The sequence below is a fragment of the Protopterus annectens genome, chromosome 2.part2, assembly GCF_019279795.1.
Source record: "Protopterus annectens isolate FY-2018-M chromosome 2.part2, PAN1.0, whole genome shotgun sequence".
NCBI lineage: Eukaryota > Metazoa > Chordata > Ceratodontiformes > Protopteridae > Protopterus > Protopterus annectens.
Genome location: NC_056730.1, coordinates 564,899,329 through 564,919,920, shown reverse-complemented (window position 1 = coordinate 564,919,920; position 20,592 = coordinate 564,899,329). Strand labels below are relative to the sequence as shown.

Genomic DNA, 20,592 nt, shown 5'->3' with positions numbered 1-20,592 from the left:
ACTATGAATATAAACAAAAATGTGGTGAAGTTATGCTTGCTGACACTGAATGCACGTCATGTCTCTCTATGTTTGTGTCTGTGTCTAGGGGTATGATTCTCACGCTGGATGTGAGAGGTCCTGCATTCATATCCGGGACAAACTAAATTTTTTTTTTGCGGGGGGCGGGGGTGGCATAATAGTTAAAGTTATCACCTCATAGACACAATGTACTGGGTTTGATTCTGACCTCAGGTTATTGGCTATGCACAAAATGGTCCTTCAGGACAGTGAAACTAGCATTCTCCTATCAACCCTGGGAACCAAGGCTGTGTATTTCCCACTTATTTCTTCAAATTTTTCAATGTAAAGTGACATTTGTAAATGCATGGAAATGATCTAATTGAAGCTTCACACACCAAAAAGTAAAACTTACATAGTTTAGATAAAATGAATGAACTTTTGCAGAGCTGCTTGCTCTTTCCTACTTGCTTTCTTCAGTCTGGGCTGATGACATGCTGCTTTAAGACTGTGCTACGTTTTGATAGGTTTACATGTAATGATTACATCTAAGTGATGCCTCCAAGTACATCTGCAGTTAACTCCTACTGACGCCCCTGGGCATCAAATATTGCTTGTTCATATTTGCATGAATAATTCTAAAACCATGCTATGTACAAGGTTTTAGAAGATTTCATCTTAAGGCTTACACAATGGCAAACTCAACTGCATTAATAAAAGGCAAAAAGAACTTCCTTAGAAGCTGAACAAAACGTACAAAAGCAAATCCAATAAAAACAAACCAGGAGTCCATCATCCAGATTTAATAATGATTGAAGTAAAGACAAATAGCAAAAGAGCAGAGACTGTCTTTCTCAATGCATATACATACTAAGTCAGCGTCAATCCTTTTGTATAAGTAACCAGTCAGTTAGTGAAATCACATGACATACAATTAAAACAAACATTTCAAAAATTCATATAACAGCCCTACATCTTATAAGACATATAAATAAGTGAATAACCAATTATAAATACAAAAAAAGTGTTGACATATAAAACATATAACATACCTAAGAATACATATTTTATAAAAAAAATCATGTCTAGTTTTTAAAACTGGCTTAATACTATTGGTACTCTTCAACCCTGGTAGAGTGTCAGCTCTGAAGTAATTAATCCATCTGTAGTCTACCATTTCAGTTCTTATTATTAAATCCCCCCCTTGCACATCTTGAGTGATTCTCAATAAGTTATTTACAAAATATTACAAATGTAATAGTGACTGTGTTTACTGTGACTTATAAAATTCAGTTTAAGACATAGAACCTAAAGAGTACTGCTACTATAAAACTAGTTTGTGCTGAAGTTTGCCATTTATAATTCATTCATAGCCCGTATGGTTAAAAAAATATGAACATGTGTCTGAAATGTGAGGACATAATTTGATTCTGTGAAAAAGTTTAGGCTCCGCCCATTGGAAGTTACAGTGCAAACTTTCTGAGCTCCATTGGAGTGAATGAGATAAGGTCACTGACAGAAAGGTCTGATTACTCGTGTCTGTCTGTGTTTCAGTTAGCTAAACTAGAAAAGTAATACTTTGTTGTTGTGTCTTTTGTCTTTTCCCGGTTAGGGGTCACCACAGCGGAACTCTGGTCCGCTAATGATTGCCAGTAGATTTTTTTTCACGAATGCCGAGGTGCCAGCTCGACATTCAACCTTCAACGAAGGCACGCCCATTACGCATGTCTTTTGAACACCCACCCAACCGCAGGGAGGACATGCAGACTCCACACAGAAGGCACTCCCCGCATTCCAGCCGAGAATCGAACGGGAGAACTTCTTGCTGTGAGGCAACAACGCTACCACTGCACCACCATGGATGTAGATAAGAATAGCTACTAGCACAGGAATGTCCAGTTAGACATTTAAACTTGAGTTCAATGTTCTTGTAACATGAAACTGTGTTCTTTTAATAAAAAGAATTTGCTCCATCTGGATTAGCTGTAGAGAATCATGCCAGCCTCAGTGGCCTCTGCTGTGAAGATTATGCTAATGAGGACTACAGTTTGTGATTTTTCTGACCAAGTGCCACTAACATAAGCCTTATGGACAAAGTCATTCAGGTTATGTAACTTGCCCACCTAGAGTTATGCTTCCATTGCAGACTATAATCAGCTTTCAAATTAGAATTTTTTTTTTTTTTTCAAAACAGGTTTATTGTTTTAACATATAAGAGAAATATCATAACAATTTTATACAAGTAATTAAAAATAGGTATTATTATAATATTCAACAAAACAACTAAAGTATTTATAAAGACATCCACTACAATCAGATCAATTAATTAAACTAAAATACCATGCTATTGAAATTAAAATTTTTTAACAAATTTTGTAAATTATCCCATACAATAAAATAAGATGTTTTTCTGTTTGTTCTAGTCCTAATTGTGTTTATTTCCATATGGCACACTATATTCATAACATTTTTAAATTCATTGAACGAAGGAGGTGTATCTGAAATCCAATTTCTAGTTATTGTTTTCCTAGCCACTGCTAGAATAGACCATAACAAGGGAAGCTTAACCTTTTTAACACTTTGAGGTACAGGTGTGTTGAATAATATAAGAAATTTAGAAATAATGAAATTATCTGTAAAAAGAGCCTGCAAAAATTCATTAATTGACTTCCAGTATTCTTTCAATTTTATGCATTCAAATTAGAATTTTGAGGCCATGAGTAAACTAGTTTAAGTTTATGTTGAAAGCTGTTCTTTGGTGTTTCTGCAACATTCTAGCAAATTCATTTAACCCTTTAACAATATGCTTGTGCATACAAGAGATAGCTTGATGTCCAATATATGTAATTTCTTAAAGATAAAGTGGAGTTACTGCCAAATAATTTGATAACAACCAAATCAGCAGAACCTAAGCAAGTAGACAAAAAACAAAACAGACAGTTGTGTAAGAATAGTGAATGTATATGTCATACCCATGATTGGCACTAACTTTGTGTTGTCACTGCCTTGGTATCATCTATTGTCATTGGACAGGATGTCAGGAAAGGTCTTTTTTTATTTGCATGATATATGGGGGGCCCATTTATGTTAGGGTAACCCATTTTGCTGCAAGGAAAACCTTCTTAAGGCAAAAATCTTTTTTACCTGTGTCTGTTACCAAGGGAACTGAGCAACGTGTAACTAAAATAAAACTTTAATATATAAACAGCAAAACTTTCCTGTGTATAAATTTTAGCGTTGCCTTGACTTTTGGATTTTTTTGGTTCTGTTACCAAGGGAGTTAGTTTTCCATCATGGGAAGTTAGATAGAACAATCACTTTCAGGATCCCTTCCTGAGTTCTGTTATTTAGTACCAAGCTAATCCCCAACTAGCCAGGAACCATGTTCAGGTTGCTCCAAGAGGCTAACCTGATGTTTATTTCACAGACCTGGCCTGATGAGAATTTCATATCTCATCTCTCTGCACCAGTATTATGTGGTGTCCATGTCATTCTCTGCCCTGAGAATGGACAGAAGTCAGACAATTACCAAATCTTCTGAGTGCATCCTAAAGGTAGGAGCAGATAGTGGAGTTCTGCTTGTATACCCACAAACATGTTATGCAGGTATGTTTTTACAAGACTTCACAGACTCCCTCAATGTTGCTGCTGTCCCACTTTAGATTTACAGCTTGATCTTTGGAAACTTTTACATGTAGGATGGTAATGTTTGGTCCATACGTGTATCCAATTTCCTTTTCCATATGGAGAGATGATGCTTTGCTCAAGATATTTCCTCCGCCTGTTAGTTTAGATGATACACTCTAAACTTGGGGTTCTCATTAGTAATGGTCATATTGCACCTGAAGGTGAGCTTCTTGGTCTGATCAGTGTCTGACTGGCTTCAATTTAGAGTCCCCCCCACAGTTTGTATCCCAATATATTAGATGCTGTTATATAGACATTTAATACATTCACAACTGGTGACCTTTTGCCCTTTCCAGAGCCTGTTGTACAGCAGTGTAGTGCCAGAGTTGACCTGCATATGCTTTTATCTGCTAAGAATGTGGCTGTTATTGGAAATCTAGATGAATCAACCTGTTTCTGTTCTTCTTCGGTGCGTGATTTCTTATCAGTGGTAACAGCATGAAGGCAAGGATACAGATTAGTGCAATAATAGCGGCAGTTGCATCTTCTTGGATTCAGATTTGATTTGAATACATATTTTCTGTGTACCATTTGGAGATCTCCAAGAGAAAGGGATTTTTTTTTCATTTTTTTCTTTTTCTAATTAAGTAATTTATTAATTTATTGCCACAGAAAATCTCCACTGCATCTAACCATTTCAAAATGCTCCTCTAGATGGCTGCAAGGCTATGCAGTCCAACCTGTTATATGTCTGCTGTCCTGACTTCTCCTGTGTTACTATAATGAGTTTGATTTCAAGTATGCATCCGTCTTCTTAGATAGAACCTGGGCCTGCCAAACTAGTAATACATTACCTAGAATATATAGAGTTATGACTGGGTCTCCGATCATAACCATGTTATCTTGTGTTCGAGACAAGGATGCAAATAAATTCACCCTGAGAGCAAAGCTTGAGAAGTGAATATTGGCATCTATGTTGGGAACATATTATCATTGGTTATGATGGGTGAACCAAACATAACTGCTTGTAGATAGCATGTAAATACAATTGGATGACAAAGTCAGGGACGGTCTTAAATACTGTTCTAATTTAGATAAGTTGTTTACAGACTGAAGTCTGAAAAGTTCTGGTGATAGAATGAAAATACAGTTGAGAGTGAAGGAACATTCCGTCCGTGATACTGGACCATAACAGCGCTTAGGGGGTATGTAACAATTCTTACACACCTCTGAAAAACTGTTACGGTTGGGTCTCACACAACAGAAGCTCTTTCCAGGTTTATGTTTTTCCCATTTCACAGCGCTCCATGCACTACTGCTGGATTCAGTAATTTTTCATATTTTCAGATCTTCAATGATCTTTTTTTCAGCTATTTTAAATTACACTTTGGTTATTCCTGTCATTAAATAGTCATCAGTCCAGGTAACCTTGAGAATTAAAAAAAAATAAGTTCCTTCTTGTGTTAAGGTAACTGAGAAGGTTATTTACACAGAGTTGTATCCTTATTTAATTTTTTTATGATCTCTTTTATCCTCAACTATCTAGATTTAGAGCTAGACATAGCACTGAGACGACCCATGTTAGAAGTATAAAAAGCCTTGTTATGGAGTTGGCTCAGTAGTTGGATTCCATCTTGCCCCTCCTTTGTCTCTCTGTACATTTGACAATTTACTATGGGATGCTGCTTGCATGGTACTCACTGTGGATTTATCTCCACTGTAGGTAAATGGCTTGCCTTTTTACCCTTTTGGGCCATTCTCATTAAATGACCTCTGTTTGCTTATCTTTATGCTTTTTGAAGTATGGAGTATCTCAGGGCTTTGTGCTGGCTCCCATGTTGTTTGCCATGTGCATGTTTCCCTTAAGGGTCAATAATATCACTTCTGTATTTGTTTCCTCCTCTTACGAGTGTGTGGCAGATTTTATCACAGTTAAAGCCTTTCTGGACTGCATCCTGAACTGGATACATAGATTTGACTGAAGTTACATTCCACATTGACTGACTCCATGTGTTGCTTTTGCAAGCTTATGTAACAAAACATTCGCAATAAGCATTTAATCAGATTTAAAACTTGTAAAAATCTTGGGCTATATTTCAGTAATAAAATCAGTGCAAGCAGATATACAAAAACATCATACATAAATAATTATCATGGCCTTACTTTCTGCTTAAATCACTTTCATTTAACAGTATGATTTCTTTTGCAAAAAAAAAAAAGATTTTTCAGAATCAGCACCATATCTGTATGGTTTAGCAGCTTTTCCCACCTGAAATTATAATACATGTCTTAATTTAGCCCTTACCCATTTCTGTAATATTCCTGCACTCTTCTTTCTCATGACCCTTGGGTGCGCTAGTATGCTGTTTGAGCCGATGTGATGTTTTGAGTAACACCTGAGAGTATAATGTAGCAACAATCAACACCACATTGGTAGGGTGGCCTAATGGTTAAGGTGTTTGCCTTACAAACACAAGGTGCAGGGTTTGAGTCTCACAAGGGATAATTGGCTAGGCTTAAAATGGCTCGCAAGGGCAGTTAGCTTATTACTAATCTATGAACCTATGAACCAACAGAATGACAATGGTGATGCTGTTTCTGAAAATCTCACCAGTTTCAGTTTTGGAAAGCATCCCCTTCTTTAATAAACATGCTTGTAACTTAGTTATGACAAGTAAATGCCTTACCCAACTGAAACATAATGACTTGGCATACAAAATTCTGTACTTTGCCATGCCAATATGTTTTCAGACTTAATGCCACATTTAAGAGAATCTTGTTTCTTGTCACAAAGCATTAATAAACCTCTTACCAGTCGTTAAGACAGACCTGTAATGACCGATAAGCCTGCATATCCTAGAGTGAAAAAATATGGACAAGTGCTAAAGTTTGGCAACTAAGCTTTCCTTTTTATAAGTAAAGCAATTTTTATGTCCTGTTTATGTGCCCTTATTTATAATTACATTTACTTGATTTTGGTATCTACGTTACTGTACTATGAGCCATTCTACCTTATTGTACAGTTTGTTTGAGAGACAGAAAGGATAGAAATGGAGGTGTACCTTCTAGATAAAGGAAATAATCAGAGAAACCAAACAAATGTGTAAACAAACATGAAAAAAGATAACGTGTAGCATGTGGAAACTAAGGGGAACATGCAATTCTTTGCCTGAATGATATACAGAAAGAAAAAAAGATGAGAAATGAGAGAAGGCTCTCGGATGATGGTGGAACCTAAAGATTTTAGATGTTAGCTAGATTACATTGACTGCACAAACACACTAAATCTAGTATCATTCTTTCAACATAACAGGCTTCAGGAAGCACAATCTTTATCAGATATTAGTTGTGGACATGATGCTGTCAAAAAGGAATGTGGAAAGGTTGTCAGATTTAGATATATGTAACCATTTGGGAAGAGTTTGTATGAGATTGTTAGAGTCAACTGCACAAACTTGCAAGAGTAAAAAACAACACAGAAAAAAATCCAAGAAGGTTCCCACAAACACAGACTGAAATTCAAATATTTAGAATGTTAGCTTCAAAATGCATTTTAAAGAATAGTGGTCATTTAGACCTGGAAATGAATGTGCACTGAGTTTCAGTTGCCAGAGGAGTTCTTTAAAATGCATTTTGAAGCTAAAATCTTTAACTGGGTAAACAAAAGCTTTGAATCATGGATTTATTGTTATTAAAACATGGGTAATTCAACAATTCATTTACTGAGTGAATAAGAAATTAAATTCTGATTTTATTGAATATTTAATGATACCAAGGAAGAAATGAGAGAGATCTTGTGATGTCATAATTGACTGTACTATTTAAAGTTTGTCTGATGGAATTTTAGATGTCTGAAGAAGTTCATGTATTTTATGTGGATTACGATTGTGAGAATCTTCTTGGATTTTTTCATTATTAGAGTCAAGCCAATCAAAAGTGTAGGTTCTGAATATTATGAGGGCATATTTTAAAAGACGGGGCAGTGACTTATCAAACTATACCAAACAGGTATGAAGTTAAACTGTAAAACTCATGGAATATATCAGAACTGTGATCATAGAAGAAACATATATATATATATATATATATATATATATATATATATATATATACATATATATATATATATATATATGTATATATATATAAATATATATATACATATATAAATATATATATATATATATATATATATATACACACACACATATATATATATATATATATATATATATATATATATATATATATAAAACTCCTCACCCACTAATTCATTATGACAGCATACATAATTTTTGTTCTTTGCTAGTATGTTTCTTTCAGATTGATGCCACATTTAACAGAACCTTGTTTTTTGATGAAAAATGAAAAAATATTAAATAGATGTGCACTTTCGCCCTCTGCAGAGCAGAGGGAGAATGCGCTCATCTGTCAACTTTTTTTTTATTTTTCAGTAAACAAGTATCTATTTCTAAATAAGTTATAAGTACTTGATTACGCTGAAGTCTTAACTGAGATTGGCTACAGTTCGTGGTTCTTTTTTCTTGGTTTTAAGGAGGCTCATCCAGTAACTTCAGTTCTCAAGAAATACCAGTTTTCCTGTGGATTACTTTTTTCCTTAAGGGTCGGAGGCATCTTACCATAAGGAATAAAGATAAAACAGACGGTAACAACCGTCAGCTATGTTGAATTAGGCAGCAATAAGACACCGGCTCGGACTGTATAAAATCTTTGATAAAACACTTCCAAAACTTTGAAATAACCACGTTAATTGCTTTCATCTGCTAAAACAAGCAGACTTCATCAGAACAAATAACTTTGTATCAAAACGCTCATTTAAAAACTCTTTGGCGCCAAATATGCTTCACAAATTTAAAGTGCAAGTGCTTATATTTCACATTTATCATTTAAATAAATGAACAATAAAAATATAAAAATACAAGGTATATATAAATGATAATATACCTAACGTACTTGATCTAATTCATCTATTTACAACTTGTATATATATATATATATATATATATATATATATATATATATATATATATATACAAAAGTACTTTGCTATTTGATGCATTATTATATAAAATTTATAATATTCCCACAATAAAAAACTTAACTATGACATCAAATGTGACTTCACGTATATATACTACCCTGTCAGTACCTACAAAATACAACGTGAGTCACATATTTATACTAATGGTACTGTGTTATCTATGATTGTATGCATAAACTTATTTACATATCTATATCTAGAAAATAATACTAACATATAATGATAAGGGATGAAAAAGAATAAAACCTCATACAATTATTTCATATCATATATAATTGTTACACAACAAGGAACCATTTTCTACACCTACCCTTACTGTAATTCCAGAAAAGGTTTTATAGATATATACTCATTTAATCCTGGTTCCCTCGTTGCATCTGTCCTTATTTGCCAGACAGTCTCCCTTTTACGTAATACAGCCTTTAGATTTCCTCCCCTAGTAGAATTGTACACCTGATCTATAATTCCAAATCTAAAACTATGTCTCTCATTATGTTTTTTTATGTAACTGTAAAGTGCGTTTTTTGTATCCTTAGTTTTTATTTTATATAGGTGATCATAAATCCGCCTACGGAGCTGCCTCTCCGTCTTCCCTATATAAAACGCAGAACATAATACACATTTTGCCAAATATATGATATTTTTTGTGTTACAATTTCCCCTTTTAAACTTAATGTATGTCTTATTGATGTCATCCAATTTACATCCATCACTTTCATTAATCACATGGCACTGCTTACATGACCCACATTTCTTAGTTGCCCCATTTTTATTAATATTCTTTTTGTCTCCCGAACCATACTGCAGATATTTTCTTATATTCATACCCATCTTATATACAAAACTGGGTTTTGGGCCCACTATATCTTTTACCTCATCTTCCACTATTAATGAATTCCAATGTTTAATAATAATATTCTTAATTTCATTACTATACGGTGAATACATCAAAGCACATACTTTATTAAGGGAATTTGTGTCAGTTGTAACTTTGTTCACATTCTTATTACTAAATTCCACACCTAAAATAGGGGGGTATTTTTTACCCCATTCATTTCTGACGTAGTTAGATACGTCTTCTAATAACCATCTAGGGTAACCCCTATTTGCAAACATAGAGGTGACAAATTCCATCTCCTTCTCCATCACCTCTAAATTAGAAGACATTCTTGCTACCCTTATGCATTGTCCTTTAAATATATTTTTTAATATATGTTTTGGATGATTACTAGAATATTCCAGGTATCCATTCGAAAATGTTTCTTTCTGATATATTTCAGACTGGAAGCCATTCATAGTATGTCTTATAAATGTATCTAAGTAAGCTATCTCATCTTTACTGATGTTATATGTAAACTTTAAAAATTCACTAGTCTGATTAATATATTCAATAAACTCTTTAATAACCTCATCTGGTCCATTCCATAATATAAACATATCGTCCAGAAATCTGGAATAATAAGATATATATAATACTCACTCTGAAATAAAAATGTATTTTCCCATTCCAACATAACCATGTTTGCAAATATGGGGGCACAAGATGCCCCCATTGCTACACCTCTTGTTTGTTTATAGTACTCCTCTTCAAAGTATATAAAATTATTATCCAATACAATTCCCATCATATCAGTGATAAGATTAATACGATCCCAAGTCATATTAGAATGTTTCCTTAGACTACTACAAAAATCTTCCAGTCCTTCATCCTTTGGGATACTTGAAAATAAATCAACCACATCAATAGTTATATAGGTCACATTTTCCCTCCATATATCTGATGTAAGATGTGATAAAAACATCCAAGAATCCTTTACCAAATGTGGGATGTTGTTATATATCGGTTTAATCCGTCTATTAACTACCACTCCTATTTGGAATGTTTTCGATTTAGCTTTGGCCGGCTAAGAACTTGCTGTATTCAACTGGACGTATAAGAGAATTTAAGTACCTTTATCTGCTCTTTTTTTCCAAAAAATACAGTATTTAAATTGATTTTAACTGTGTGGAAGGAATATTAACTGAACTGGAAGTTAGTCAGTGTTTGCTGAATTTTGTTATTTGCTAGTAATTACAGGTGTGGGGGTAGTCACATTCTTTGATTTCCTGTCCTTGCCTATTTAAGTGGTACAGTGTGAAATATTTTCTGCTTAAAAACCTCAGCTTTGGCTGGCTAAGAACTTGCTGTATTCAACTGGACGTATAAGAGAATTTAAGTACCTTTATCTGCTCTTTTTTTTCAAAAAATACAGTATTTAAATTGATTTTAACTGTGTGGAAGGAATATTAACTGAACTGGAAGTTTTGACTCTGCTGTTCAGTTAGTCCCACCCACCCTCCCTGTTTTTGTTTTGGTTTTGGTGTTAATCTTAGGTTCATAGGTTCATAGGTTCATACTAGGCTATCTGCCCTAGGGCATTTATAAGCCTAGCCAGAATGTGTTTGGCTTTCGCCACCCATTTTAAATTTATTTTGCTATGCCCTTTTTCGAGGTTAGTATACTGTGCCTCTGTCTAACAGTGACACAGAAGTGATACCCGGGGTAAACCTACGATCTCCCATCCACTCATCAAGATTCCTCTTGAAGAGAGTCAATGAGGGACTCTGCCTAACCTGGACTGGGATTTTATTCCAGAGTGAAGGGAGCCTCTGGGTTATGAATCTGAATGCCGAACCATACTGCAGATATTTTCTTATATTCATACCCATCTTATATACAAAACTGGGTATTGGGCCCACTATATCTTTTACCTCATCTTCCACTATTAATGAATTCCAGTGTTTAATAATAATATTCTTAATTTCATTACTATACGGTGAATACATCAAAACACATACTCTATTAAGGGAATTTGTGTCAGTTGTAACTTTGTTCACATTTTTATTACTAAATTCCACACCTAAAATAGGGGGGTATTTTTTACCCCATTCATTTCTGACGTAGTTAGATACGTCTTCTAATAACCATCTAGGGTAACCCCTATTTTATTTTTTTTTTATTGTGGGAATATTATAAATTTTATATGATAATGCATCAAATAGCAAAGTACTTTTGCATATATATACAAGTTGTAAACAGATGAATTAGATCAAGTACGTTAGGTATATTATCATTTATATATACCTTGTATTTTTATATTTTTATTGTTCATTTATTTAAATGATAAATGTGAAATATAAGCACTTGCACTTTAAATTTGTGAAGCATATTTGGCACCAAAGAGTTTTTAAATGAGCGTTTTGATACAAAGTTATTTGTTCTGATGAAGTCTGCATGTTTTAGCAGATGAAAGCGCTTAACGTGGTTATTTCAAAGTTTTGGAAGTGTTTTATTAAAGATTTTATACAGTCCGAACCGGTGTCTTATCGCTGCCTAATTCAACATAGCTGACGGTTGTTACCGTCTGTTTTATCTTTATTTCTGGTGTTGTTTAGCGTTTGACGTTCGAGTATGTCGGAGGCTATGGATAGTGTATGCGGAGAGACAGAGGCTTTATTGGACAAAGAAGATTTTGTTTTGTTGAGATGTGAAGTGAATTCCTTGCGAACTGAAGTGTCCCGTTTACTTGAATTGGTGGGGCGGATGCAAGGCAATGCCGGTATTGTGCAAAATGGAACTGTGGAGAGGAAGGAAAGTGTTCTATCTGGCTGTGGGGTTTCAACACAGACATCTACTCAGTATGAGATACCCAATGGTCAGGGAGAAGCACCGAGGAGGGATATGTTATCAAATGAATTACCAAATGAATTGCCTGTTCATCGGAATACTATAAACAATGCAAGTGTTATGTTTGACAATGAGCTCACTTTTGATTTTTCACTTTTTAAAGTGGATGATGAGTTTGAACGTATAGGAGCTCGGCCCAAACGTGCGTTGCCAGTGAAAACTTATGCAGCAACAACAAAATCAAAATCTGGTATAGAAAAAGGTACTGTATATAATTCTTCTAGTCCAAGGGACAATACAGCGCAAGTTCATAATAAAGACTGTGGAGTTAATAAATTAGATAATTTTTTATTGAATGACTTTGAATTTACTACTAGTAGTGTCCATAGTAAAAGTGGTCCACAGGAGAGAAGAAAAAGTGTGAATTATGGTACTTTGAAGGACATGATATATTTAATGGGAAAACAGTTGTTGAATTTTAAAAGTATTAAAATTGATAATGCCTATCTTATGAAATGTATATCCCTGGGAATTGTACCCATGGGGTTAAGGTTTTTTAAGTTACCAATGGGTGTCAACTTAGACAATGATACCAAGGCTGAATTTAATACTTTATTTAATACATATGGTATAAATTATAGGAAGTTATTAATTAAGAAGAATGATGAGAAATTGAGTAGAATGGTTATAGATTTGGAAAAATTGAATAAGGATATAATGAATGATTTACTGTTTCCCCAATGGAGCGAATTGTATGATAAACAATTTAAATTAGCTGATATTAAAGCAGGTAAAATATATGAGAGAAAAAATAAAAAGATTTTACGAGATATGGAACAATATAAGGACAATAAAGCATATATTTGGAAGTATACATATAATAACTATGAGAACAATAAGATAAGGGATGTTAATGATGAGTTACATGAGGAAAGGGGTACAAATTTTCAAGGTGGATGTTTTTACACACCACACAAAAAGCAGAATTATCATCAGAGAAATCGGAGAAATCGATGGTAGAAAATGAGTTTTCAAATAATGATATTCATTATTATGATGAATCATTAATATCAGATACACATGAGGAAGTATATGATAGATTAATATGTACTGATGAAAAAGAAAGAATTGTTTATCAATATAATGATTTAAAGATTCATAATTACACCAGTAGTACTATTAGAGAAGAACATGGTTCACTATTCATGAAAGGAATGAAATTCATACCTACTGTTGGTTTTGATGTAGTTGATATAATAACTGAATTTAAATTATATTGTAGAAGGCTAAACTTAGCCTTATTATTTACCAACAATGATAATAAGTCCACGAATAGGATTAATAGTAATAGAAATGTATGTAGGAAAAAAAGTACTTATATTCCCCCTAGCCATAAAAAGGTGTCAAATTTTGAGGAATTGGTATGTTTTGATATTCAGTTTTTTTAAAAAATTAAGAGACAAACAGTTGACCAATGATAATTTAAGTATAAAGGAGAAGCAGTGTGTTGTGGAGCTGGCTAGTAATAAGAACATAAGAGTTATGAAACCTGACAAGGGTGGGGGTATAGTACTGTACAATTCCATTGATTACATAAATGAAATGCAAAAAATATTGATTGAGTCAGGAAATTATGATATTACTTCTTTGAATGAGATTAATATAAGTTATAAGAAGATAGACTTGGCATTAGATGAATATTTAATTGATCAAAGAATAACTGAAGATATATATAATTTTATGAAGGTCGAATTTCCCATTTTGGCTACTATTGTAGGTATCCCCAAAGTACATAAGAATATAGTTAAGCCACCTTTTCGACCCATCATATCTGGTAGTAAATCGAAAACATTCCAAATAGGAGTGGTAGTTGATAGATGGATTAAACCGATATATAACAACATCCCACATTTGGTAAAGGATTCTTGGATGTTTTTATCACATCTCACATCAGATATATGGTGGGAAAATGTGACCTATATAACTATTGATGTGGTTGATTTATTTTCAAGTATCCCAAAGGATGAAGGACTGGAAGATTTTTGTAGTAGTCTAAGGAAACATTCTAATATGACTTGGGATCGTATTAATCTTATCACTGATATGATGGGAATTGTATTGGATAATAATTTTATATACTTTGAAGGGGAGTACTATAAACAAACAAGAGGTGTAGCAATGGGGGCATCTTGTGCCCCCATATTTGCAAACATGGTTATGTTGGAATGGGAAAATACATTTTTATTTCAGAGTGAGTATTATAAGTATATATCTTATTATTCCAGATTTCTGGACGATATGTTTATATTATGGAATGGACCAGATGAGGTTATTAAAGAGTTTATTGAATATATTAATCAGACTAGTGAATTTTTAAAGTTTACATATAACATCAGTAAAGATGGGATAGCTTACTTAGATACATTTATAAGACATACTATGAATGGCTTCCAGTCTGAAATATACTGGAAAGAAACATTTTCGAACGGATACCTGGAATATTCTAGTAATCATCCAAAACATATATTAAAAAATATATTTAAAGGACAATGCATAAGGGTAGCAAGAATGTCTTCTAATTTAGAGGTGATGGAGAAGGAGATGGAATTTGTCACCTCTATGTTTGCAAATAGGGGTTACCCTAGATGGTTATTAGAAGACGTATCTAACTACGTCAGAAATGAATGGGGTAAAAAATACCCCCCTATTTTAGGTGTGGAATTTAGTAATAAGAATGTGAACAAAGTTACAACTGATACAAATTCCCTTAATAGAGTATGTGTTTTGATGTATTCACAGTATAGTAATGAAATTTTAAACATTGGAATTCATTTATAGTGGAAGATGAGGTAAAAGATATAGTGGGCCCAAAACCCAGTTTTGTATATAAGATGGGTATGAATATAAAAAAATATCTGCAGTATGGTTCGGGAGACAAAATGAATATTAATAAAAATGGGGCAACTAAGAAATGTGGGCCATGTAAGCAGTGCCATGTGATTAATGAAAGTGATGGATGTAAATTGGATGACATCAATAAGACATACATTAAGTTTAAAAGGGGAAATTGTAACACAAAAAATATCATATATTTGGCAAAATGTGTATTATGTTCCATGTTTTATATAGGGAAGATGGAGAGGCAGCTCCGTAGGCGGATTTATGATCACCTATATAAAATAAAAACTAAGGATACAAAAAACGCACTTTACAGACACATAAAAAAACATAATGAGAGACATAGTTTTAGATTTGGAATTATAGATCAGGTGTACAATTCTACTAGGGGAGGAAATCTAAAGGCTGTATTAAGTAAAAGGGAGACTGTCTGGCAAATAAGGACAGATGCAACGAGGGAACCAGGTTTAAATGAGTATATATCTATAAAACCTTTTCTGGAATTACAGTAAGGGTAGGTGTAAAAAATGGTTCCTTGTTGTGTAACAATTATATATGATATGAAATAATTGTATGAGGTTTTATTCCTTTTCATCCCTTATCATTATATGTTAGTATTATTTTCTAGATATAGATATGTAAATAAGTTTATGCATACAATCATAGATAACACAGTACCATTAGTATAAATATGTGACTCACGTTGTATTTTGTAGGTACTGACAGGATAGTATATATACGTGAAGTCACATTTGATGTCATAGTTAAGTTTTTTTTATTGTGGGAATATTATAAATTTTATATAATAATGCATCAAATAGCAAAGTACTTTTGTATATATATATATATATATATATATATATATATATATATATATATATATATATACAAGTTGTAAATAGATGAATTTGATCAAGTACGTTAGGTGTATTATCATTTATATATACCTTGTATTTTTATATTTTTATTCATTTTTTTTAAATGATAAATGTGAAATATAAGCACTTGCACTTTAAATTTGTGAAGCATATTTGGCGCCAAAGAGTTTTTAAATGAGCATTTTGATACAAAGTTATTTGTTCTGATGAAGTCTGCATGTTTTAGCAGATGAAAGCGCTTAACGTGGTTATTTCAAAGTTTTGGAAGTGTTTTATCAAAGATTTTATACAGTCCGAGCCGGTGTCTTATCGCTGCCTAATTCAACATAGCTGATGGTTGTTACCGTCTGTTTTATCTTTATTTCTGGTGTTGTTTAGCGTTTGATCTTACCATAAGGTGTGAAAAATTTTGCACCTCACTACAAGGATCTGTTCTTATATATATATATATATATATAAAGTGCAAGTGTGTGCATTCCCTGTTAAAATATTCGGTAATGTGATTGTTCTGTAAATTAACAGTTTGGTGGTGTCGTCTCAATAAATTCAGTTTTGGGTAAGAAGGTTTTAGATTATTAGAAGTAGACCCATATATATGTATGTATACATACATCTATATATATATATATATATATATATATATATATATATATATATATATATACACATACATGCATACATATATATATATGTATATATATATATATATATATATATATATATATATATATATATATATATATATATATATATATACATACATATATATAAATATATATATATATACACACACACACACACACACACACACACACACACACACACACACATGTATGTGTATATATATATATATATATATATATATATATATATATATATATATATATATATATATATTGAAAAGTTGTAGAAACTAGGAAAAAGGGGGAAAACTAGGTCTGAAATGTGTGCTGTACTTGTAGCTGACGTTTTCCATGTTAGCCTGATTGCACTGTGCCCAGATAAAGACAAGCTACAAGTACAAACATCCGGTTACAGTGCAGACAGACTAACTTGATGAAAGCACTACAAGTACAACTATTAATTCATAATGCATTCAGACTAACATGTCTTTTACTTTTATCTTACTGGTTCATCTGACATCCAATCATAATGCTAGTCTAACTGCATTGTGCCCTAACGTTTGTGTCTATAGTTTACCTTCATTGCATTGTGCCGTGATGAAAACAGGCTACAAGTACAAACATCACGGCACAGTGCAGTCAGACTGACAACATGAAGTCATGCTACAAATACAACTACACACATAGCAGTCAAAACAAATTACCAGATTAAATGGCAACTGAGAACCATGGGTATTTTCTGTGCAGAGTCTGAATGTCCTTCCTACATGTACATGGGTTTTCTCCATGAACACTGGCTTCCTCCCTCATCTGAAAGACATGCAAATAGGTGGCAAGGTGGCTGTAAATGTTCTGTAGGTGTGTATGCAGCATGTGTATGACACAAAAGGAAAGGCTTAGCAGCCTACTTCCATTCTGTACTTGCCTAGTAAACTCTGCAGATGGCAGTGGATTTTCATGTGATCACTAAAGAAGACAGATTCAGCCCAATGGTATTGGTCAGATGGATGAATGACCAGAATCACTAGGGTCAAATCGGTATTCTTCCACCCATGGACTTTCTCTGAATTCCAGGGTTTGTTAATTTCAAAACTACAGTGTCTCACTCTGCAGGGCTGTCAGTTTGAATTTATTTCATATTTACTTGTTCAAAGTTTTTATATGTTGAGGAAAATTCTTCTGGAAGCATCCACCTTCGTTAATTAAGTCAGCTCTCATCTGCCAGCAGGAACACACTATGATTATATCTATGAAATGTTGCTGTTTCCTGCTGTTTGAGACAAGGTCTAAATGTTGTAATTAAAACAGGCAGATCCTTAACTTTATTTAAATTCAGCTAATGGAACTTTTGAAGACTTCTATTATTTTTGATAGAGTATATATTAAAGTTATCCATCTGAGGAAGGAGAAGATTCAGAAAATATCAATGAAAAATAGCCATGGGTTGAATTGTTTCAAGTCCAGAATTGAACAAGAACATGGTCATTTTACACACAATCTCTTACAAAAGTGGGTTAAACATTCTTTATAATTTGGTGTAATCTTGTTTCTCAAGCAAAATAACACAATATACCCACTGCATATTTTTTGTTAAGCAGATAGGGAGAGGATTATCTAATTGCGCTTTCGGCCAGAGCACAGATCAAAGCCAGGTTACGGAGACATGCACAAGACAATGGGGGAAATAACAAAACTTTTTACAGCCGAAAATCACTCTACATATAATACATTAAGTGGTCGATATAAACTGAGCACTCTGTATGGATCAATTAATAGAAACTAAAGTATTCCAAATACATACACCAGCTGAAAAAATCAAAGTAATTTCTAGGACAAAGTACAGTACACGCTTCATTGCAGAAACAATGGTAAATAAAGTGAAATAACATGAATAATGCAGTATAGCAAATGAGATACAATAGATTTTATCAAGTCCCATCTCTCTGCGACACAGTAAAACACAAAACATGTTTTTATATGGGGACAGGCATTCTATACTTCTCTTGCAGGGGGCTTTGTCATACTGTAATATAAGTACTAGGCTAGCTGCCTTTCCAGGCCATTTTACTTCTAGCCAATTTCTCTTCTAAAATGAGAATAAAACCCTTGTGTCTGTGAGATAAACACCTTAACCATTATGCCAACTCCCAATCCAGCTGAGTTCTCCCTTGCATCCCCTTAGTTAGCATAACCAACTAAGCTGTTACATAACATCAGGATAGGTTATATTTTTCCATGAGAGAGCCCCTTTCCTTAAGTGAGTTCATTTTGTTTGAACTCCACGAAATGGAACCCAGTAAAAATGACTAACTACAAAGTCTTTGTAAGCAAAATATATAAGAAATGTGTTTAAAGTTCCTATGTGATATTTCCATTTATGAAATAGCTGTATTTCCATGTAGTATTTATTTTAAAATAAGATTTATAAGTTTTGTGTGTGTGTGTGTGTGTGTGTGTGTGTGTGTGTGTGTGTGTGTGTGTGTGTGTGTGTGTGTGTGTGTGTGTATACATTTACATTTTTGTGGGAGTATGTAATATATAGTAGCCTCTCAAAATTCATGTTCTTTATTTTCAGATTACTGCTTCTTCTGACATCACAGCAGTGCCGGGTCCTACATCCTCTATCATGGGGTTTCAGAACTCACAACAACAAGTGGCTACAGATATGTAAGTATTGTGAAATGTGTGTGGGCTTTATACTGTTGCTAAGCTTTTGTATTCTGAATCTGTCTTTGATATCTTTGATAATAGTTTGTAGTTGAAATTTGCTTAATAAAATTATGTAACATGATTTTTGTGTATTTAAGCTATGTCACTCAACAAAAAGAGATCTATGCTTTGAAGAACTGACACAGAAAGTGAGAATACCACTTAAAGTCATTATTACTGACACAGACAATATAAACTGAGCACTAACCTCATGTACTGTCATTTTATATAGAAGTGTGCATGTTTTCATCTGTTTCCTGTGGTCCAGTGGTGCAAGGTTTAATTCCCTTGACTTCCATTACATAATTGTGTAACTCTGACCAAGTCACATGACCAGACACTGCTCCTGGGCTGAGTCTAAAAACAGGTCTATGGTGATCAGTGCTATACCCTGGAAAACAAATACAAATAATTAAATAAATAAATAAATACATAAATATATACAGAGCATTGTTCAATGCTCTGTATACTGGATCCATATTGAAATCTCAACACTTGCATTATAATACCAAGAAAAAAAGCTGAAAATACAGGAGAGGAGTGAATACTGAATAATGCTCTTCTCCTTTAAACTTCTTTTTTGACCATAGCTCAAAACAAGCTCCTCCTTCATGTCCACAACAATACAAACTCCATATTCCATCCAAAGCATTGCTTTATATCATTGAATATTGAGCAATGCAATGGGGAAATGGCTATGGCATATGAATAAAAAATCACTTTGGCCATAAATATGATGCTACACTGAGACAATGCAATCTCCTTTCAGCCAATGGGAGGGTTTCAAATTAGGTCCAGGGGGGTTAGGAGTGACTTGAAGTGTCCAGGATTGAGGAGAGGCACCAGTAGGAGGTGTTGATCTCCTCCACAGGGGTAAAAAAATAACTAAAACAGCAATAAAGGGAAAAAAATCTATCCTAGTTACTTTAGTCAATTTAACTATTGAAAATGTCAAGCATGTTCCTATATTCATAATGGTTACATGTATCTGTAACCACAACCAGACTTGTACCAAAACATTAAATTGGTTTTGCAGTAATTGTAACAGTTCACTGCTTCTTCTTGGGTGCTTTATGATACATTGGAACTCTGCAACAGCAAACATCCCAGACAGTATCCACTCTACTA

At 33.5% G+C, this 20,592-nt stretch overlaps 1 protein-coding gene across 2 annotated transcripts in view; it reads left to right on the top strand.

The window, feature by feature from the left end:
* The window catches only part of SH3RF2 (SH3 domain containing ring finger 2), a 1,223,737-nt gene that overhangs the window by 1,047,135 nt on the left and 156,010 nt on the right, over positions 1 to 20,592 (top strand). For both annotated transcript variants that reach the window (XM_044064026.1, XM_044064025.1), the window contains exon 5: positions 19,331 to 19,422. In XM_044064026.1, coding sequence (XP_043919961.1) covers positions 19,331 to 19,422 — 92 coding nt within the window. The remainder of the gene's footprint in view (positions 1 to 19,330; positions 19,423 to 20,592) is intronic.